Source organism: Apteryx rowi, unplaced genomic scaffold (genome assembly GCF_003343035.1).
Source record: "Apteryx rowi isolate R43461 unplaced genomic scaffold, aptRow1 scaffold_251, whole genome shotgun sequence".
In the NCBI taxonomy this organism is placed as follows: domain Eukaryota; kingdom Metazoa; phylum Chordata; class Aves; order Apterygiformes; family Apterygidae; genus Apteryx; species Apteryx rowi.
The window spans coordinates 927,914-951,059 of record NW_020448875.1 but is presented as its reverse complement, the minus strand read 5'-3'; the positions used below and the strand labels follow the sequence as shown (position 1 = coordinate 951,059).

Sequence of the window (23,146 nt, the reverse complement as noted above, 5' to 3'; positions counted from 1 at the left end):
GGACCCGACACCCACGTAACCGCCCTGACCAAGGACAACTGTGGTGGAGCTTAGGGAAGACTGTCCATCACCTCCTGAGAGTGGAAAGTCACAACTCGCCGGCCCAGGGAGTCCTGTCTGGGCCACGCAGAACTGTTTCCTCACGCCAATCTCAGCTTCCACCACAAAAAAACCCACCCAAGTTGCAGAGCAAACAAACACATCCAGTTTCTACTGGCCAACACATCTCCGTTTACCAAGAAAAAAATTCAGCCTCACCAGCAGAGGATGGACGCACACGTTGATGGGCCAGGCTCAACTCCAGCTCTGCTCCAGCAGCCCCGAATCTGGCTGAAGCACTGGCAGATGCCGCTGCTGTCAGGCATTTCCAGCGTTTCCTCTCCACTTTGAAATAGCGACAATCACGCTCGCTTATGCCCTGAACTCGTCTAGCTAGACACAACTTTTCTGTGCTTTGCTGCCTCCAATTTAGAGGCATTGTCCAAATTTGAATGAAAAGGATTTAGAGCCTATTTTAAGACTCATCTCCAGAGGCATGAAAGAGTTTCACTGGAAGGTGTTTAGCTACAAAGCTGCTCAAAGACAGCATATACTACATATAAACTGGCAAAACAGATGCATTTTTTAAATATGCATAATTAAATAATGCAATATAAAACCAAACATAAATTATCCCCCAGTAAGAGCAAAACCACACAGGAAGATACTAGTGGAAATTCTTTTTTAAACCTATACTGTGTCCACGCACATAATATGTGCAAACACTTGGGCTGTCTTTAATTTGCGCTACTGATATCAGTGGGTTGCTCATCTCCGAGATGAGAAAACAGCTTGTGATACAAATAAAACTGATTATTTATTCATTTCCATGCAGACGCAGCTGTCGCATCTTTCTAAAGAAACTTGAGGAGAAGAACGCTTATTTTACCATTTAAGAGATACAGATACTTATTTTTATTCTCTGTGTGTGTTGCTGTTAGCGGCCATGCAGTTAAAGATGTACATGGAATTGGTTGTCCAATCAGATTTATTTTACTACTCTTTGGCTCCAAAGAACATCCCTGGGATAAACGATGTCATCTGAGGCTGAAGCTTTCAAATACATCATAAGTACCCTCCGTTGCTGCACCTCACTCCTTCCTCGACGTTCTGAAACTCTTCTCTGCGCTTCACATTAAAGTGTGCCCATGTGGAAAAACTGCTGAGCACGACAGGACAGAAATGCTCGTGACCCAACATCCATTAGCACTTCTGGGATCACGAGGCCACAAACCAGAAACATGGGGACTTCATGCCACCTGCCTGCATGCTTTCTGCAGCAATGTTTGGTGCTCATCTGGTTGGTCATAGCTCTTGCAGGAACCTGCTGAAGGAGGYGGTGGGGGTCATCTTCCAGCTTCCTGCTAGAAGGAAAATTATCCTACCATTCTGACTTCTCCAATGACAACACCAAAAGACTCCTGCTAACAAAGAAAACATGGTCTTCAAAGACTCTGTTTGCCAAGCCTTATTTTTACCCTTTCAATCTCCAAGCTATTGGTTCTGGCTGTCCATCTCTACTTCTAATTTTACCTTCCCTGCYCCTTTTTCCTCTAGAACTTACCTGCTGGCTGCTACAGCTGGTAACATGGTTATAGTTGATATGACAGAGCCCTTGATGACTGGTTGTCCTTAAGGGCYTTGCAATAATTTTAACAGCTAAAAGGTTGTCAGACTAAATAGACTTAACTCTCTCCAAAGCGCAGGGCAACGTTGCAATGCTCTGCTGAAACTACTGGCGTGGTCCAAGCAGAAGTGGCTGCATTTGAGCAGGTTGATGAATGTTTGCCAACAACTCTACGATCCTCGGATGGAAATAAACTGTCAGAGGATTTTCAAAAGCCATTCCGATATAACAGGAATAGTGGCCTCTCACGAACATGGACAAATTTCACCCAATGCCTGACAACACGGTGTCAATTAAATTAAGTGGTGAAACACCAGGCTCGGATGCATAAGGCTGAGACCTAAGTGCTCAGGTCTCGTGCCGCTGGAGAAGCACGGCTCTGTATCACTGAGTACGGAAACGGTAGCAGGCGCGGGGCAGCCTCCCCGCTCCCTCCTGATGAATTTTCTCTTTTGCCAGCTCGCGCAGAGATGCCAGAGCCCAATCTCACGTGCCGTCCCAGCTTATCACTTCCATTTGCTGTACCAAAGCCACTTCGCTAACATTAGGTAAAATCCAGAGATGACATTTCTAACCAGCMTTCACTGCTGAAAAAGAGAACACGCCGAGAGACAGAACGAGGGCAGGCAACATCTTTTAACCCCTTTTGCAAGGTGGAGTATGAGTGCCTGGAGCTCAGCGAYGGGAGCCTGATGGGATCCAAAACGCTGCAGATAGATAGCAGAAACTTTCCTGGGTTAGACTGGTAAATMAAACCAGCTTGGGAATAGAGGGGCATACTGCCAAAGAGGCTGGGAAAGGATACGATCTCACTGCTTCAGGGTTTAAGCCAAATTTGGCTCCCGGGAGCTAGCAGGAGTCTCCTTCCAGCTGATCCCTGCAAAACACGCTGCCCCGTCCCCTCCGGCATGTAGAGCACATCGGGCTGGAGGAATCACTGCTCCAAAATGGGCTTCAATCCTTAGATCTGTTTTGGGTATCCGAGGGTATGTGGCACCGAACTGTGCGGTGCAGGGAGGCACCAGGCAGCTTCGGTACCAGCAGCCAGGACTGTYGCATGCCGTTTGGGCTAATTCGGCCTGTTTTCAGAGCAGCTAGCGCAAATCAGAGCAGCAGAGCTCTATCAGGCCAGGCAGAGAGCCCACAGCCAGGACTACCCTGCTCCCGTACTCGAACTAACTAGAGAAATACCATTGAACGCAGCCTGTACAGATGAAATAACCCGACCCAAAGGTTGGGCCCAAAGGTCCCAAAGGAAGCGATTGGGAAAGGAAATTCTAAGAGTTACCAGAGTGAGAAGAAGCAATGGCAGGACTGACCCAGGACACCAGGACTCCACATCGAAATCCTGACTCCTTTTGGACAAAAATCATCTCCCAGCCGCACTATGTGGATGGAGYGCTCATCACAGACATGTTGTGAGGGTGGCCAGGTACAACCTCGGTACCTTGTTCTCCTTGGAAGAACCATACAAGAGCCTAAGACGGATACACAAATTGCAAAGCTTTGTCCTTACTGGAAAAAAAAAAAAATCACAAAAATTTTGAACTACTGAAGCCCAGATCTCTCTAACCCTTCATTCTCACGAGGACTCCGCTAGCTAATTCGCACACTTCTAATTTCRTTGCAGAAGACACGTTGCTAGTCCCCCGACCTGCACGGAGAAATCTGGCAGCAAATGGACTGAGAGCTCAGGGACAGATTCGGGAGAGGCTGTCACATCTCATCTGCAAGACAGAGCACGTGTAAAAATTAGCACGGCGGTTTAGGAGGACCCTTGAGGCATCATCATCTCACCAAGCCAGCAGCTGCTGTGCAATACCAGATCGTGAGCATTAAAGGGAAGAAAACACAAGAATGCCCACTTTAGAGACACATAAACCCACAATGGGGAGCCCAAGCACCTCCAGTGGAAGAAGAAAGTACTGGAAACCAAAGGGACGCTGTTTCAGGCGGTTATTGCAAATATCTTGTTTCTATTCACTAAGGCAGAGCTTATCTTTCCACAACTGGCTCTTTGGCTGATAGCCCCGCTGCTTTAATTAACAGAGGCACTCATCAGGGCAAATCCTTGGTATCACTGGGCAATTACTTCTTCAGCAGGTTCCTTCTCTTTTTCCTTCGTGTCTGTCAAGCAGGATTTCCTTTACAGCCATAAAAGAAGATGCATGGCAGAGGAGGTGTGATTATTTTTAAATGTGTTAAAATTGGTGCATTTCATCATTTTGAATACATTATGTTTATTTTGGGGGGCAGCTGCAGAAGGAAGCCATGGCACCAGTTGATGGCCGGCACCAATTGATGGCCAGCAGCTATCCCATCTCATGCTGCCACCCCTACAGATTTCATGGCTAGCTGGCATCTGCCCGGGCAAGACCTCGAGCAGGAATCTGTGCAGGAGATTGCGCAGGAAGGATTTTTGGTAACACAGAGCATAAAGTTTGCACACCGGGACTGCACCAGCCCCCTGGTGCGGTGATGGGAGTCGCTATGCTGCAGGCGGTATGGTCCCCTGTGAGAGAATGGAGGTCTCAATCCTTCTAAGATTTTAATCGCATGAAGAAATGTTGCCAAATTCCTTTATGTTCGGCCTGCCTTCATCGCCCTTGCTGCAAGTGGCTACCGAGCTCTTCATTTCCCTAAGCTGGTGCTTATTGCTCGGCATGTAAAAGCTGCCGTGGCACATCCTAGAGGCACTTCAGCGCAGATATTCACATTTGGGGCAGAAGGCTTCAAGATGAACATCGTATCTCAATCAACGGGGGAAGAAAGTGAGGACAGACTATTAACAACTTACCGAGCTGTTACTAAAAATGGTATATAAGCAAATCCAAGAATCCATCAAGTTTGCAGGTAGATTATTTTCTGACAAGGACAGAGGATTTATTAATGCTTATGTTGCTGGGAGCACCAACCATAAAGAGCACTCAGGCATGCAAACTCACTTTTGGCATCCAGGTTTATTCAGACTAGAAGCTTTCTGGGGACCTCAGAGGGTAAAAGGTTGAGATCTCGCTGAAAAAGTTCTTAAGGGGCTGGAGGAAATGAAGACAGCTCTCTGCCAGCAAGTCAGTCCTCAAATCCATTAGCTACAGATGAAAGCTCTTTTATGAAACGTTAGAAGAACTAGCAAATCCATACCACAAWTCCTTAATCAGCATTTCATCTTTTGCTTTTCTCTTGGATGAGTATGGCTCATGGAGAAAAGCAATTTCCATCAGCTCAAATATCAGAGGAAAGGGTCAGGACATCACCTTGAACTCAATCAAGCAAAGGGGAAACGCACTTACACCAAACATGCAACCCCACGGCTTTGCGGTGGGCRATCCCATGTACTTCAAAGCTTGGGTTGCCTGGAGACTTCTACTACCTAGTGATCTATTTAAACTTCTCTTGCTGTTCAACTCAGAAAATTAAAATCAAGGGGGAACAAACGCTCTGAGCAAGAGGTTGTTAACACATTACTAGCAAATACGTGGTTGGGATGAATACCCATTACAGTAACCACCTCCCACAAGCCACAGTAGGGGTTGGGAATTAAGGACCACTGTGTGTTATAAATGAGGAAGTTCATATAAATTAGGCACAATTTAAAAAAAAAACAACAACAATAAACCTTCCTTTTAAAATTCTGATAAAACCAACCTAACTATTACCAGTGTTTTGAAACCAGTTTGCTTTGTCACCTGCATTCAGAAGAAAGAGGAAAACAAGCATTATTACAGAGAATTATCTGGCTTGGAGCTGCTACATTCCCAGGAAAGTGCTTTTCTCATTCCCTGTTAGCTCTCTTCTTCCACACCAAAAGACAGGGCTGTCCATTACTTTAGAGACTGGGGTAGGTTTCCACCACACTAAAAACGAGCGGCCTGGGCTCTACCAGCCTGTGACACCAATGAGACGATTAGTCCCTTCCTAAAGTTGCAAACTCTACATCCCTGCCCTGAACGCTTTAAACATTCAGTGTCGTAACCAAAGACGTTCACATTTCCCACGCGAACCTCAAAACTCTCAAGAGTTGAGTTCAGACAAGYGCTTGGGAACCTGAGGACTTTGCTGAACTCTTCTGATCTGAAAATATGATCTGGAAGCCTAAGAAGAGCGGCTTCGCCAGGTGTCCATCTTTCTGCTGCTAGGAAATTTGGGAATAGGTGAGAACAGCTTCTCCTGTAGCATTTCTGAGAGCTTACAAGATCGACAAATGCATGTGTTAGAGGCCAGGCATGGTCTTCTGTTCTCCGTGGCTCATTTTCTCTCCTGCTTATTTGTAATATGCCCTTAGGCAAGTTCCTTATGCTCTTTGTGCCAGTCTTCTCAGCTTTAGGAGGAGTGAAGTATTCCTCACCTGCTTTCTCACATTTTCATTAATTAACTYGAGGCTTTAAACTCTGGATGGCGGCTGCCTGCAACTCCTGCTTTTCTCCAGAAGTTTCTCATGCTCCCTAAAATGGCCTCCCCTCGCTTTCACCAGGGGAAAAAGACATATTTTGTCCTTTTTGGGTACTCGTGGTGAAATGGGACCAATTCCCACGATACCAGACAACGGGAAAACAGAAGGCAGCCTGTTGTTCTGAATCCAGCTACTCCAGCACCTTTCTGCTCATCGATTTGTGCACGAGATGAGCTTCCTCCTCCAAAATCACAGCAAGGAGCCAGGTGCTGCTGTTTAAATTAAAAAGGGGAATGCTCTGTATTCGCAGCACGGCAAGCAGATCTGTCATGCTTTATCGCTAGCTACAGAGTTTGATTTCAAGAAAACGGAAGAGAAAGCATTCATCACAAAGAGGAAGGGAGAGCAGGTATGGGCTCCTCAGTCAGATACAGGCAGATATCGGGGAGAAGGGGGTAGCAGCATGTCCAGGAGATGAATGCATTTGTGGCTGCCGTGCTGCACCACCACCAGCTCACTACTAAACTGACTTGAGAATAAGCAACCGTCTTCTTTGATGGTTGCTTATTGAACCAACATCTTTGCTGATCGATCCCCCAGAGCTCTGGGAGGCATCTGTGAGCTATACCGGACATGTAAGAGCAAGCAGAGTGATTAAAATCTCTCTCCTGCTCCTCATCTCTTTCTCTGACCTTGCATTCAAGAGTTACCTTTCTCTTTACAACCTTCCCATTTCCTTCACAGTTGCCTCCTTGATGTCCCAATGCCCTGTGAGGTCCCTCCTGCTCCATGGAACTGAAACAATATAGATTTTTTTTTTCTTTTGCCCTATCTATTTAATACCAAAGGGCCAAAGCCAAATTCATGACCTTGGTGACTACAGCTTGCCCCTTCCCTCCTGCATCTCGGGGTCTATCCATTTCTTGGGCTACCACATCAAGTTACAGTGACTCTAGGAGACACGACTGTCTTCATTGCATGCATCTCCATCCTCGGAGATACAGAAAAGCCATCTGGACACAGTCCTGGGCAAGGTGCTCTAGGTGACCCTGTTTGAGCCGGGGGGTTGAACTAGATGATCTCCAGAGGTCCCTGCCAACCTCAACCATTCTGTGATTCCGTGACCCTGGCTCTGGGACTTCATCAGAAGAAGGCTGTATCTCACAGCGAAGTGGATGTCAGCATACAGTGCTGACACTGTATGCTAATGAGAGCTAATGAGAGCTGCCATAACATAAAATCACAGAACACAAACAGAAGGTGAAAACAGAAGGAAACAAGCAGAGAAAATGCATACACAGGCTCAAGTCCCCCCCCCCGACACACACACTTATTCCACTGTATGGAATGATTTGGGGAGGTGAAGTATTCTCCTGCTATTTAAACAGGCACGTGCACACCACCATGCAAACCCTAAAAGCGGCATGACATGCAGCCCTGGGAAAACAATGTGGTATTTGCCTCTGCACTGACTCCGGTGCCAAATCCCATCACGCCTCTTTTGTCCTCTAGCCGTTGTGACAGTCTGCGCTCAGCGGTGGGGAGCGCTTTAAAAATGCACAGACAGCACTGGTGTGCATGGCCAAAGGCTTTGATACAGGGTGACCGGCCCCCGTGCCTCTCCAGACATTTACAAGTTGTCGTGTGCGAGAAAAACATCTGACTGCGCACACAGCAGTGTGTAATGGTGCTTCTTTCCCTCCCTTGTTTGGCTTTTCCGCTGCCCCAAAGTAACTCCTTCCTGCTGGTTAGCAGCCCCATTAGCTGCCTCCTAAGCTGAGGGATTTTGGAGATGCGAGGCCACAGTAACATTTTGTCTATGAAAAAGATATTACCAAACAGCATATGGCATGCGAGAGAATTAAGCAGTGGTTTTAGGCAACAGCGGCAGAATATCGCAAGGGTGCTTGAGTTAATATTCAGTGCGCAAAGCCCTAGGAAAGTCAGCACTGGCTGCTCATTAGCAGCGTACGTTCACACATCGCTGCACCTTGCCCAAGCCCTGCAGTGACAAGCATCTGGATTCCACCATCTCAGGTAAACTAAGCAGCAAATTTGTCTATACGATGCTAAAAATATATATCCAGAAAGCAGACTCGGAGGGATCTGAGAGGAAGCGATGTAGCTGTGCAGCAGCACTGTTTGCCCGGCAGGCAGCAGGTGGTGCTACGTACCAGAGAGCAGCAGAGAGGAGAATTCGGGCAGTACCGCCCTGCCTTGCAAAACCGCTCTTATCAAGACGTTTTCTAACTTGCAAACCTGCATCTGGGCCTGCCATCCCGCAACGGGCTCCTTGCAAGAATTGGAATAAAGCTCTAAAAGCTTGGCTCTCTGCTCCCAAAGCGCCTGCCACCCTCTGATTAGAAAAGTCCCGCCAGTCTGCGTACGAAACCTTCCTTCTCATTCACATTCTGCTACACTTCAATTTCTCTCCCATACAAGAACAAAAATATTTCAAATTAAACCAATGACATTCATAAGGTAGGGAAAAAGTGATAAACGCCCAGTGGAAAGCTCTGGTTCACCTGGGAACTCCGGCATGTGAGTTGTCCCAGCCAAGCAGGAGCGATCCCACCGAGGCTCAGTTAGGGACATGCTTAAGTACCTGCCTGAGTCAGGCTCATAACTGATATATATGCAAAACTCCCAGGAAGCAAAAGGACCGACTGAAATGCTGCTGCGTTTGGCAYGGAGAGTTTTATTCTCCCATTTTCCCTCTAGCTCGCTCTCCCCTGAATCACACACACTGCTCCAGTTTGGCCGGAGCTGTTGGTGACCATGCAAGCTGCTGGCAGCCCGAGCTGGGTTGCAAGGCTGGCTCTGCTCTCATCAGAAAAACAAGCGTGGTGGTGAAGGACAAGCACAGAAACTCCCACAGCAGTGGTGGCACGGGTACTACCCTTCAGCCAAGAGCTGCTCATCCTCTTCTTCGTCAGAAACATCACTTGGGAGTCCATGGAGCTCCTTACAGTGGAGATACCAAAGCTCCTTCACCTACTTTGGCTAGAAAGGACCCACAAGCCTGAGGACTGTTGGCCTTTCAGCAGTGGGACACTGTCCAAACAGAAGGGAAAGTCACTGAGCTATTTCCCCACAGTCCTCCCCTGATCAACAAGTGGCATTTCAAGGGACAAGCCAGCCAAACAGGTCCACAGAGGCAAGGCTGGCCAAAGATTATTCCTTTCCTAACAAGTGGTTAAACTGAATAAGCTTTCTCAGCCGGCCACCGAGCCAGCAGAAAAGGACATTACGCCGCTGGAAGTGGCTGCAGAGATCAAAGCTAGCTACTCACTATGTAATGAAGCTGAGGGAAAGGATTAGTCACCAACGAAAGCCACAGGAGCTGGCACTGGCAGCGAACCCAGCTAAATTGCTCAGAAAGGCCTAACAGCACACACCGCGTACCCCGGGGGAGGAGGAGAAAGCAAAACCTTAATTTCAAATGAGATGCTTTGCTTTAGTCTAAGGGCAGAAAAAAACGTGTGCGCTGTGTGACACAGAMGGACAGGCCAGAAGATGTTGGAGTCGGAAGGAAGAGCGTGCGGGCCAGGGGCAGAGAATCGTCTTTATTGAGATTATAACCCAATTTACGGCCCCTCCTGAGCACAGTCTTCCCCTTCCTGGTCTGCTCCCATCTCCAGGGCATGACCCACAAGCTAAGAAACGCGGGTGAGAGAAAGCAGGCACCGAGGAGGTAAGGGAGGCTGCTGAGCACAGAGTTTGCTTTCCTGGTGTGGACCACGCTCCTGGGTGGCTTCAAGGAAGTTTCTGAAAGGGAAATGGATAATTTAATTGCTGCATTAGAGGAGCTGTGGCTGCTGGAGTGCAAGCTGCTCCAGAGCTTAATCTCCTTGTGTTGTAGCCACTGAACGGAGGGCGTACGTAGCGCTGGCAGCCTTCGGAAATCCCCATTAAATATATTAAAACAAACTGTCTTGAGGAAAGCCTGGCTCTGCAAACCCGACACTTTCTTTTAGTTTTTTTTGAAATTAAAAGCAGATCAGAAACAGGAAAAGTCTCCCCTGCCCCAACCCATGTCCTGCTCACAGCCATGCAGAAGATGGCCAGGGAACCGGCTCAGAAGGACTTGAAGAGCTGCTAAAACCAGGCACGGGGTTTATTAAACATTGAGACTGTGCTCACTGCGATGCTCCAAGCTTGCAGAGGAAGCATGTGCGAGCGCCCTACAGCAATCAGCAACCAGCAGCACATCAGCGCCTGAGCGCACGGAAAAGCTCAGCAGGATCTGCATCTACTTGGGTGAGTTTTATTACCATTTGCATGGGCTGGATGAGTAGTTTACTGGGCGTTTTCATTTGTTTCCCTGAACTTGTATTCATGTGGACGAAAATGCTGTCAGGGAACTGCAAAGCAGAGAATGAGGTTCTCCTGTCATCGCTTGTACGTTATTTAGAGCTCCCGAACATGACGATGCTGAAAGGGGTTGTTGGAAGCCTCTCRCCAAAGATTGAGCCAGATCTTCTCCTTAACGACTCCTTCTTTATTCCACTGCCGGAAACCTTTCCAAGATGAATGTGTGTGCAGACGGGTGCACGGGCGCCGCAGCCAAGTTTCCCCATCTCACTCCAACACTAGCGCATCTTCCCACCTGTTCAGAGAGGAGATCGAATCCAAAACTCCTTTCTCCTGAGCAGGGAAAGAGCAGGAGCACTCACGAGCACGACGCAAGCATCGCTGCGCCCGGCACGCCAGTGACGGCAGCAACGCTGTCTGCAGCGAGCGCTTCCCCCGGCGAAAACGGAGCCGAACCGCTGGCGGTCAAAGGAGGGATCAGTGGTTTGAGTAGTTTTTAATTCCTTGTGTATATTGGGGCTTTGCCAGCTGCCGCAGACATCTGACGGATAACCAAATCACTAGCGGTACAAACAGCGTGATGTCGACACTGCGTAAATGCTGCGGAGAAGCATTCGGAAGTTCAACAAYGGTTGAGATGTCGCTGCCGGCCCCGGCACAGCCACGCTCTCCACGTTCTGCTTTTGGGGAAAGGTCTACTGATACGAACGCTTGCAGAGAGCGAGTTTTAAGACYTGCACAAATGAGGGTTCTTGCTTAGAGCCATTTTTTCCCCCGTGACACTATGTGAGGTGAGAGAGGAGCAATTTTCACAGCAGGTCCTGCCATGGCTCCAGCACAAAGGCGCGTTAAATTAGAGTGCGATCACACAACTTTACATTAAACAGTGCCGCACCTCGTCAGTTAAGCTCAGTACAGAGCCAGCACTCATGCACAACGAAGGAATCTTACTGATTTTTTTAGTGATGATGCCGTAGGCAAGAAACATACAGCTAAGAAAAAGATTTAAAAATAAAACACGTCCCACAGCCCACCGTGTTTATCCCATCATCCAGGAAAGATCCAAAGACCCAGCGCAGCTTCGAGCCTTTCTCTTGATTAACTTACACCCCCTCGGGGGAAAGAAACTGTATATCCTGGATCGCAAGACCACATCACGACCAACCAGCACAGTTTGAAAACTAAGCATTGAGATTTAGAAAAACGGGAAGAAAACTCAGACCTATTACCAGACCAACACATCCAACGCAAGCTAGCTATGTTCCAGCCCACTCGGCCCCCAGCATGCTGTTACCAGCCGGTGTCCCAAAACGCGCCCGAGCCGATCTCCTCCTCTTGGAGCGAGCGGCACCGAAGGGCCCCCAGCGCACGCTAACCCGAGCGCGCTGCTCAGCGGCCCCGCGGCAACTCGTACGCGTGCGCCCAAGGCCCCGGAAAGCTAACGGGCCTCCGACACAACCGGTGTGCAAACGGGAATGAAGTGAAGAAAAAAGGCATTAATGTCCATCAGCAGAAACATATTTTTCTTCCGCAAATAACGCCCGTCAGCAGCCCCAAAGAGAACAATCCCCGCTCTTCGGCTCTGAAGGAGAACGCACGTTTTTTTTAGCAGACGCGATGTGAAGATTTTACAGAATTCAAGCATTCAACAGGACTAATGTGAAAGATTATTTTGCAATTATCCAAGCAATTTTCTCTCCTCATTGTCCCTGGACCATAAGGGGTTTTAAATGTGAGCAGAAGGATTTATTCATCACAATAATAATAAAGGGAAATATTAAATCAATGAATCTCTTTGCATGAAGCATAAAGCTTGCACTGCTATTAAGCTTCGTAGTGTCCTGTCACATAAACCACACGCAGTTTGCCTACTTAAATACCATCTTCCTCTTTTATTTTTCTTCTAATTTGTAAAGCAGTATCCTTTCATTCGTCCTCTAAACATGCCTGGATTCAAACGCTTCTTGTTAGTGGCTTCATGCCCGCACTCTCTTTACAAGTGCACTTGGCGATTTATATTAAATATTGATTGTCAGCAACGCCCTGGGCAGAAAGTTATGCTGAGATGACAGAAGTCCTGAGATTCAAAAGAAAGAAGGAAAAAAAAAAAAGTAGTGGAAGAAAATGAGCTGCCAGGATGGGAGAATTAGCTCCTTAAAAGCAGTATCTCCTCTCTCCCTTGCTTTCTCAGGGCACGGCACGGCTTCGGCACGTCCCTCTTTTGTTTTTATAAAAGATTCATCAGGTAAAGTGCAGAAACAGCCGCTGCTTAGGTATTTATAAGGTGCCAACCATCGGTGTGACGAAGAGCTTACGTGAAGATTTTCAATACCGAAGAGTCGCTAACTTTAAGCCCCAAGATTCATGGTAAGCTCCAAATACATAATTACTTTTTCAAGGGTGCTAAACACCCGGCACCTGTAAAGATCTCAACTTTTTACAATTTAGGCTCTCCCCAATAGCTCCTGTACTTCCTAACCCCAAGGCCACAGAAYGAATTTTGTCGCGACGGCAATTCATCTCACCTAAGCTCACACATCTGGAGCGATGCCGTCTGCCTCTGCACTAGTCATCGGCCTCCCTTTAAAGCCGGTGGAGAGAAACAGGCATTTTCAGAACATAATTGATGGCATTCTCCTGTAAACATCTAAAATGGGTCGGATGAGTCACACCTTTAATCTCCCTGTTTCTCCCCACTGATAAAGAGTCCAGATCAGGTATAGACATCTACAGTCACGCGGGATGAATGCTGTCCTAGATGTCTAAGCCAAGCTGAAAAGCTACAGAACGGTTACGGCCAACTTTAAAACCCAACCCCCCCTGCAGAAGTCAGGCGATAGTATCCACGTCTTTCTTACCATGATTGGGACGCCAATGTCCGGCCATAAGAGATCCTCAGAGGGAAGCTTGGGAGAGTTCCATACTACCACCACTTTATTTAAGTAGGGGAGACCATTGAGCCTCTCCAGGGAGTTCATCAGCACTTCCTCCCGCTCATAAGTTAACATCACTACTGTGAACTGTTCCCGAGGGACATTGCCACCCARAGCAGCCTGGAACTCCTTCCCAGAACCACCTGCTCCTCCACCAATTGGTCGAAATCCAGTCCCAGACCCCAAAAATTTTGCTTCTGATGGTAAAACGGGATCGAAGGGAGTATAGGGGAAGAGGTGGAAAGGTCCAGGAGCCGAATTCCAATTCCTGTAGATGTCCATTGCAGTGAGGGTGAAGTTGCGGAGATATTTGGGAGATGCATAGGGTGGCTCTGTTTCCACAGGCCCCAAGTCCAGGTCACCATTGTCTGCCATATTGGGGTCTGTACCAGCAGCTTTGCCGGACCGGTGTGGAATCTCCACRGCAGCTTCTTCTCGGATAGGAGCAGCCGGGATTTGGATTCGAGTCCTTATGATAGCTAAGACTGTGCTGAACACRTTGTCGGAGGTTGAGAAGTAGGTCTCCCACAAGAAGCGGCCTTGCCTCCTCATGGCAAGGAGATCATTGTCAGAAATGCTTCTCAGAAGAAAGTGCACTTCTGTGATACGTGGCTTTGGTATGATTAAGGCTGCCTCGTTCCACCGGATCACATCATTGTAGGGTAGCTGAACTTGCTCTCCAAGAACCACTGGGATGGCTCCAACTTCCAGAGCCTCAAACAGTCTCATGGCACACCCGGCGGAGATCACTAGACGGGTGTCCCCTGGGGTGATTATCAGTGCAAAAGTAGATAGCTTCAGTAGCTCTAGTCTGTCATCCCTTTCTCCACACAGAGCCCACTCAGTGGGCAGACTTGCCTTAGGCTGGTTCTTACACGTGAACTCCACCAAAACAAAGTCCAACTTGCTGTCCTGAACAGCCTTCAAGGTGGTGATGATCCGATCGTCATAGTCAGCTGGGGCATTGCCTTCTATTTCCTCTTCAAAGGAGCGAACCTCTTGCAAGCTAGATCTGAGAGACTCTATCTTCTCCCCCTGGAAACTGAACAGATATTTACGCTTGACTGGCACCTGGGGTGGGATTTCTAGGAAGTTGGGTTCCGACATAGCATGGACCAGAGGTGATACCACAATATCAAACCCCGGTCGATACTGCACATCATAAAAGGTGGACTGGGCAATCATGGCACGCCCTGTGCTGATGTTGTAAATAAAATTCTGAGTTTCCGATTTCCTTGATAAATTGATGATGAGATGGTTATGTCCATCAGTCCTCCAATATGGCAAAGAGTGCAACTGTTGCTCTAGTTCAGTAGGTTTTGGCATTACGGGCTCTTGCATTTCCCCCACTAAAATTATATACACACAAGCAATATTTGCATTTTCAGTAACATAAACATTAGTTCTGACAGTCGCCTCAAAGGCTTGTTTAATTAAAGGGTCTAAGGAACTACCAAAAGGGTAATCGTCGCTGTTGTAGACATAGACTGGAAAGCCAGACGTCAACGGGCATCGYGAGTAGTCAAAGCAATTGTGTAGCCTGCAGTTCCGGTTGGATTTTGGCAAAGGGAAGGTCGCATCGTCTTTGTCTGGCAAGAGCCGGATTGGCAAGGAGAGCTTTGGCTGGTTCTGGGCCATCAGTTCTTTGTAGGAATGCTCTGTCTGGCTGATGACGTTCTTCAGCTGCAGCAGGTCCTGCTTGGCATTTTCAATGCTCTTTTTGCAGGCCTCGATCTTCAAGTTCAGCTTAGCAATCTCGCTGTTGAGCTCCTGCCGCTTGGCCTCCAGCTGGAGCAGCTCCTCGCTGACCGACTCGCGGATGCGGCACAGGTCTTGCACATGCTTCACCTCGCACAGCTCGTTGCCGGTCCGAGGGCCAAAGATGCGCTTGCCAGCATCGTCCGCGTCATCAATGGTGGTTAGGTAGTAGTGGGCAATGAGGGGAAAGAAGACRAGGATAATGAAGAGGGTGAAACTAAGCCAGGTGAGCCGGATCCGACTGGACCATCTCAACACCCACGGCTGGCCTCCATTCCCCACTCCCCCATTCCGCAACATCGTATATCCAGTCATGAGTTCAAGAGTCTGTGCACGCCCAATCACGTTGGATCAGTAGCCATAACCAAAAGAGTTCTTATAGCGAGTCTCTAGAAAGAAACGTTATTGCGCCTGCTTATCGAGAGGCCAATAGAATGGAAATTTCATCTTCTTGTCCTGACGACGGCTTTGCGACAGTCTTTGCGTTGCCACTGCAACTTTTGATCCAGTTCGAATCAATCATGGAACTTCTCACCACCCTCAGCCCACCCTTGATCTGCGGGTAGCTGTTGCGAGAAGTGTCACAGCGTTGTCATGGTGATACAAAGTCTCAGCCGGCACAGGAGAAACACAATGGGATCAAGCCAAACTCTACCGCTGCTCTCGGCATCCCGCATTACCATCCGATGAATATGCAGAGGCAACAGCCATGGTGGAAAACGAGCCAGGAGAGACTCGTGCGAACGTCAGTCTCTTGCATCACTGCTGCACTGCTGATGCTCTGCCGTTCCTACAAGAGAAAAATCGTATATTCAGACAATGCCAAAAAAAAAAATCACTCCTTAGCAACCTAAGGCTGCTGGTTTTTTAAAAGCAACTGTCATTTTTACCAAAGAGCAACATTTGTACACGTCTAACACCTCCCGGGTTAGCATCGGTAAACCCGAGAAAGCGATGGGATCCATTAGACACGGCCACACAGCTTTTTCTGGGYGCTTCTGCTTTTCATCAGTGTTACGTGCTTCAGTGGCTAGACTGGAAAATCGCAGCGCCTGGATCTGGTTTCCTATTGCTGCCACTGTCTCGCCGTGAAACTTTGGACAAGCTGCTTAACACGTGCATGCCCCCGTCTCCCCCTGCCCAAAACGGCGACGGGAATGTACACCTGCTTTCTCTATGCGCCTTTCCATGGTGCGTTGTGACCCTGGGACACAGCAGAGCTGCAAATTTCTGCCGCGTGTCTGAGTGCAATCGCTGTTGTTCCAGTCCAGCGACTAGGGCTGATGAGGAATTTTTAGATGAAGTGTTTTGCTTTCATTTCCCGCTGGAAAATCTTGATTCGTTGCAATAAAAAGTTGCAAGGGGACACACTTGGGGTGGTTACAGTTACCCCAGCAGGCTGCTTGCATACAAGATGGTTTTTCTGGCCAAAACTGGAGAAAGGGAGCTCGTCTAAATTGGGATACTGGAGTTAGTATCTGCACGGTACTGCACCATGCCAGCAACATCAGCTTGCTTAGATATTTCACTTGCAAAACCCTGCTGCTGCACTGAGTTAACAGATAGCCGGTAGCACGGGCATAAAAAMCAAGGACACGGCAAATTTAGCTCTGATTCTTTGGTCTATGCCAGCAGACTACAGATTTGAACCTCGGCCAGATGGATATGTTGGCCACCAGAACAGTCTCCCTCCCTTTATACCAACCTCCTTCGAGGTACATAAGTTTCTGGGATCCGCGCAGCTGGGCTTACTGTCAACTCTTATACAGCCGCATGAGAAGCGTGACCTGATGGCAATTTCCTCTTTAATTTTTAATTAGGGAGTCGTCTATACCGATGACAGTCATCATCTTTCCACTAAATCTATTTAACACTCCTCTCATCTGCTCGTGGAGAATTAGCAGAAAGAAGGCAAGGGAGCGAATCGCAGCTAAACCAGAGAAAACTGGCCAAAGCAAAACAGAAATTCACTTTAAAGGAGCAGAGAGAGGTCAGGAATAATTTTCAGCGTAGTATACACGTGCGCCTCAGAAAAGAAACAGAAAATTTCATTTCAACCAAGAAAAATACAATTAAAGGGGAAACGACAAGTGCACTGAAAACACAGCCAATTCCTACGCCTATTTTGTTACAGGGCCTTTTGTTGTTGGTAAATTAATGCCCCGTGATTAAATGGGAATCCTCCCACGGCCCGGCCCACAACCGGGGAGCTGCACAGCAGCACAAAACACCAAAAATAAAGGCACCTTGTAAAATCATAACATTGCCCGGCAAACAGCATTGGCGTAAATCTCAGAAAGTGGGGAGAATAAAAGGGCTGAAAAGTCAGGAAAAGGCTAAACCAGCTTTCTCAGATCTCGGCAGCCCATGTGAGCAGATGGGGGAGGCAGCGGCTCTCCGGGCTGAGCGTTTTAATGGGATTCTCTGCACAGCAGCTTCCGTGTGCCCGGGCTGCGAGAGGCGGGCGATGAATGCAAATCCCCGGCTCCCGGGCGCGAGGATGTCAGTCGGGCACGGGGAGCCCCGGTGACGACGCGCCGCTGGGACCGCGGCTACCGGAACAGAAGGGTTTCAGCAGGCACCAGTGCGTAAAGCAGCCCACTGACGGCCAGCAAAAAAAAAAATCAATTTTCTTTTTTTTTTGCTTTTTTATGTTTTCCCCAGGAAATAAAGCCCATGTACCAGTCAGTCAGTCCCTGCGATTTTGACCCAGTCTTGTAGGAGCTGCAAAGGGTCCAGAATTGCCACCGGTTTTCTGCAAACAGCTGGCGAGGAGATGAGTTGTCCCGTTAATGCTTTTCCTGGAGGAAATGCCAAAGCACACACTCACTTGAACACCGGTGAATCTGAAAAGGGCTTAACTTCGAGGCACGCATGGGAAAAGAAGCTCTGCTGGTTCTTTGGGGGTGCCATGGGGTAAACGAGGTCAAACACTGCAAGGTGCTGAGCCAACACAGTAACAAGGGATCAAAAATGGGCCAGGAAGGGAAAAGGAGGTGCAGGCACATGGGTTGCTTCTCACTGGCCAGGGAAAACTGTTCAGCCTGCATCTAAATCTTGTTGCATTTTAGCTGTTTTACCCATTTGCAAGTCCAAAACAGTGCTGGAAAGGCAAACTGGCCTCCCTAAAACAGCAACGGGGGGGGTCTTGAAAGGCTAAACCTGGGCTATCACCCCGCACACGATCCTCTGCAGCTGCTCCGCCAGTCTAATCTTTCCAGCGGCTCCTCCGGTCCTTCCACTGCAGTTGTCGCAGGACAAACTTTGTCCTCCTGACCTAAAAACATGGGCYGCGAATCAAGAAAAATCCATACGCTCCGAAACGTGAGGCCGACATACTAACCCTGCTGCTAGCTTGGAAGCGACCACACAGGAGAGGCTGGCAGAGGCTGCGGAGGGATTGGAAATGCACCACGCATGGCTTGGGATCAGTTAAAAGTATCGACTGTCAGGATGAAATATGTGCTGGCGATAAAGCACTTCAGACACACTTCCAGACTCTTCTTCGTTACTAGGACTTTATTCTTCATCAACTAGATAGAGTCTGCGGTTGTAACACGGTGTTATTAGGACTTAAAAACACAAGCAACCCCCAAACTGCAGTTTTACCAGTGTAGTATTTAAGAGCAATAAGCAGCCCTGGGGTAAAAAGCTGCTGATTTCCATAGTTCCCAAAAAGAAATCTGGGAGGAAGAGGACTGTGTTAGTTGCTGGACTGTCCGGCCAACCCATTCGTCCCACTCCCAAGTGCCACCTAGTCCGTTAAACCAGCAGAGCCCCATGCAGAGAAACTCCTGTTGATGTTGCAACGTAACGTTGCTGCCTGCTAGACCTAATGACTTCTCCGGTTAAAAGAGAGGCAGGAGAAGCTCTTGGGAAATCAGAAACTTAATAATTACCACCGCCTCTTCCCAAATGCCAATCTGATCGACTTCTTTGGCAGCACGGGCTTGCGGAGCGTAGTTTTCCTCCTGCAGCACAGRGCTACGAGACTAAATTGCAGTTCAGGCACAGTGCCACATCGGAGTTCAAATCCAGGGTTATTTTCCCAGCTTTCCGCACCTCTGCAAGCGAGTGCTCCCCGTGCCAGGGGCGTTTATGGGCATAGCCGAGGTTCTCCCTTGTTTTGCATTTCTAGCCGAAAGAGCCAGGCTGGTCTGACGCGTGGGTGCTTGGGAGGCCGTTGCCACCACGGGTCTGCAACCGTTGTCACCACGGTCCTTCTAAGCCATCCTCCCCCTCCTGCCTCGCCAGCTGACAGGTCTGCAGCGTTACCACCACAGTGTTGTCACCRCAAACCCCCCTAATTTTCCACTCTGCTGGCCGTCGCGGGGGGGGATGACCCAACATACCCACCTGTGCCACGCAGGCTCTCCCTCCTGATGAACGGCGAAGGCTGTCGGGAAGTGTGTTAGTGGCTCCGTTGCTTTATCTGTCCCGTCTTGGATAGACAGTTCCTATTGCCAAGTCTCTTTTTCACCAGCACTAAAAATAAAATCACATAAAAATCATCTTTTTTAAAAAAAGCAGCAGAAAATGTGCAAACTTTTATGTTTTGGCTAAAAAAAACGCAGCATTTTTCCCCCCTTCCTTGGTGCCCATGAGGAACGGTGYTTTTAAGTGGAACAGAAGAGAAATGAACACAAAACAGCCCTTCAGCAATGACAACTTCCTCCGTCCTAATGTTCTCAAAGAAAAGGATTACACCCCAAATCTCTGATCACTTTGGGAACAGGAGCACTTGGAGGATTTTTTCTTTGCAGTTGAACAGGGACAATAAATCTATTAGGTGAGTGCTTTAAGGTATAGTTGAGAGCAGATCTTTAAAAGAAGCAGATGGAAAATTCACTCTGAAATGCTTTGCGTGCTACAGCTTGTGGGATCATCGCTGGGTATTCGCACCCTCTCGAGAGCTCGCAGGTACCGAGAAATCCTGCCAGGCCAAGATCAACGCCGCCACAACAGGTAAAAGGTTTTGCAAACTGTAAATTCAGGGGATAAACCACATCCCCTTCTTTGAAAAGCTTTCATCCAAACCAGGAAACATTTATGACGCCTGGAGCTCCATGAAAGCCAAACCTGACATTTTATTTCTCCACCTCAGAGATTATTCCCAGAAGGAAATCCAGGCTATTGTCCGCAGGGACAGGGTGGCCAGGACTCCTGGACGCTGCAGCTGAGCTGCTTCACCAGGTCGCTGCATGCCCTTTGCAGGCAACAGAGCTCCTGCATGCAGAAAAGAGGTCCTGCAGCTCATCTGGACAGGAGAAAGTGTTACGGAGACAAATTCCATTTGAATAGAAGACGCAGAAACTTCCAAGAGCTTTTCTGACTTCCTCTCCTTTGCGGAGCCTCCATCAGTCTGAACTGCGATAACAGGACAGACCCTGGGATCACAGAGGTGTTTGGGGTGGTTTGGAAGTGGGATTCGAAGCCAAGGCCTTCGAGAGCCCCTTTCCGCCCTGTGTTCTCGGTGGCGAAGGGTGCTTGGTGCCATAGCCACTGCCGCCCTTTGAGGAGGGCGGCCCTCGACATGAGCTTTCCAGCTCTGAGCTGCTCAGTGCCAGGACCTGCAGACCATCTGGGCACGAAACAAGGGGATCGGTCTGCTGCAGCTGCTGAAAGGCTCCTTACAATCAGCACTAACTCTTTGCTGCTGATGGTGGAGCCCCAGCAGGCAAGTTCAGCAYTGGACCCTTCTCAGAAGCAATTCCCACTTCTAAAGACACAAGAAACGAAAGCCAGGAGGAGAAGAGCGTCAGCAGCCAGCTAACCCCAACCAGCGAGACCCCATGAAGCAGATCTGCTTCTGCTTCTGTTGAGCAACCACAACAGGTAAACAGGGATATCAATACCTAAAAGAGATGGTAGAGCTGAGTCAGGCCTTCCTGGGGGTGTAGGGAAAATGGACTTTTGCTGCCTCAAGGATGAAAGGTCAAGTTGCTTCGTGCCAGGGAGGAAAGAAGAGGCAGGGAGAAAAAATTGGRGGATGTCATTAGAGGACTAGGCTGGGAGGGGACAGAGAGGACTGAAAGGGTTGGGAGTGCTGGTTCCTCCTGCTCACTACCTGCAAACCCAAAACTGTCCGTGGTCACAGCTACCAGGCCTCCAGGGCTCCAGTGCAGGCAGAAAGAAAAAGCACGTGGAGGTGGGAAGTGCCATCACACTGCTGCTTGAACCACTACCTGCTTTGGCCAAAGCTAGCCTGCACGAGAGGAGAAGTGGAGATACTCAAACCTCAGCTGGACAACACCCAGGTTCAGGGACCTCAGAGATCCCTTCCAACCCGAATTACTGTGCGAGTCTGGATACACGCTCTCGGATGGCAACAGTTCAGCAGTGGGAGCAGGAACCAAGGTCAGGCTGTCCTGGCCRTACCCCCAGCTCCAGCATTTTCTCTCTCCAATGCCCAGGGGACATCGCTCATCCYTTAAGCCTCGCTTCCCTGCCTGCAAAGCAAAGGGGAACCGCAACCGCTTCAAGGTGGACAAGTGAAGAACGACAGACTGGTTTACAGCTTTTCAACAGTATTCACTATTCATCCTGCAGTTGCCTGTGAAGCAGTGGCACAGGGACAGCAGCACTCCCAAGGACGCGCTTGGTGCTGTGGCGGGCAGAAGCCATGGACATCTCCCCACCACGTGCTTCCAGGCCCCTTTCTGCTGCGCCCTCCCTGAAACGCAGCCAAGGCAGTTGTTGCGCTCCTCGGCTGAGGTTAACTGAGCGGTTTGTGAACATTCATTTACCCTGCAGAAATCATTAGACGGTAAAACCGCATCTACATTTTAGCGAGGAGGTAATGGAGACGCAGAGAAACAACTTGTCAAGGTCACCTGAGAACCTGCGCCAGCTTGGGATTCACTGCAAAACCATCCCTCTTCCCAGCTTGCCTTTTGGGTCCCAGGGTTTCCTTCCCCAGTACCAATGTTACCTCCCTGCTTTTTGCATAATGCATTGCAAAACCTATTTTACATATAGAGCTTTAGTTCTTAAATTGATTATTTAGCGTTGTTTGCTGGTAACAAAATCAACCGTATTGTTTTATTTATTTTTCCAAGGCTGGGGAAAAAAAAAAAAGCAGAAATGCTTCTCTGCACAAAGAAATACCCAGCTTACAGGTGAATCCTTTTATATTCTGTAATACCGAACAGCCGAGGCATCGCCTGCTGCATTCCCATTTAGTAAAGTGCTAAACATTTTTTGGTACACGGAAAACACACCTAGGAAGCAGGTGTTTCGCTCCATAGCGGGCAGCGGCACAAGCTCCTCGAGGAGTAGGTGTACAGCCGATCTTTCACTCACAGCTAAAAGGGACAAATTAGGTGTGAAAGGAGGGGAGAGCTCSTTTCGCTCTCACCTCACAGTAATTAATGAACAAGAAGCGCCTGGAGGTAAAAGCACAGCGAAGAGCCGGGCGCTTCGAGCTGTACGAGGGAAGCACGCAGAGGTCAACCCCAGGCGGGAGGAGAGGGCTGCCTTTCCAAACGCTGACGYTGCGAGACAGCTCAAGCACTTGGTATTCGTTGCGGTTTTCAGCCCTAGACAGCTCAGGCACGTTATTCTCCCCCAGGCAAAAATACAAACCTTGCTCGCCTCCCTAAAACACCCATCACCGTACTTCCTTGGCAGCRGACAACCACATGCCAGGATTCAGGCTCCCGCTCTCTAACAGACACTTTCGGGTGGTAATTAAGCTCAAATGTACAATGTCTTTACCCCAGCGATGTTGAAAAGTTCGTTCTTCTAAATTCATCAGCGCTACACAGCCAACGCGCTGGGGCTAACATAAGGAAAAGCGTCTGTACTGTGAGGGTGACAGAGCACTGGAGCAGGTTGCGCAGAGAGGCTGTGGTGTCTCCCTCCTTGGAGAGATTCAAAGCCATCTGGACGCRATCTTGGGCAAAGTGACCCTCCTTGAACAAGGGGGTTGGACTAGATGATCTCCAGAGGTCCCTGCCAAGCCCAACCATTCCGGGATTCTGTGACCATCTCCAAACATACCCCCCCTTCCCCATCCGAGCTCTTCCCCCCTCTCCCTGTCCTCCCAGTYACACGCGTGTTCAACAGCAGGCTTTCTCCTCCGCT

The 23,146-nt window shown here is 48.8% G+C and overlaps 1 protein-coding gene across 3 annotated transcripts in view; it reads right to left on the bottom strand.

Annotated features, from left to right (window-relative positions):
• Positions 1-23,146, bottom strand: part of EXTL3 (exostosin like glycosyltransferase 3) — a 123,512-nt gene that overhangs the window by 14,705 nt on the left and 85,661 nt on the right. For all 3 annotated transcript variants that reach the window (XM_026066970.1, XM_026066969.1, XM_026066968.1), the window contains 2 exons: positions 19,418-19,546; positions 13,229-15,851 (listed from right to left, as the gene is read on the bottom strand). In XM_026066970.1, coding sequence (XP_025922755.1) covers positions 13,229-15,376 — 2,148 coding nt within the window. In that variant the 5' untranslated portion in view covers positions 15,377-15,851; positions 19,418-19,546. The remainder of the gene's footprint in view (positions 1-13,228; positions 15,852-19,417; positions 19,547-23,146) is intronic.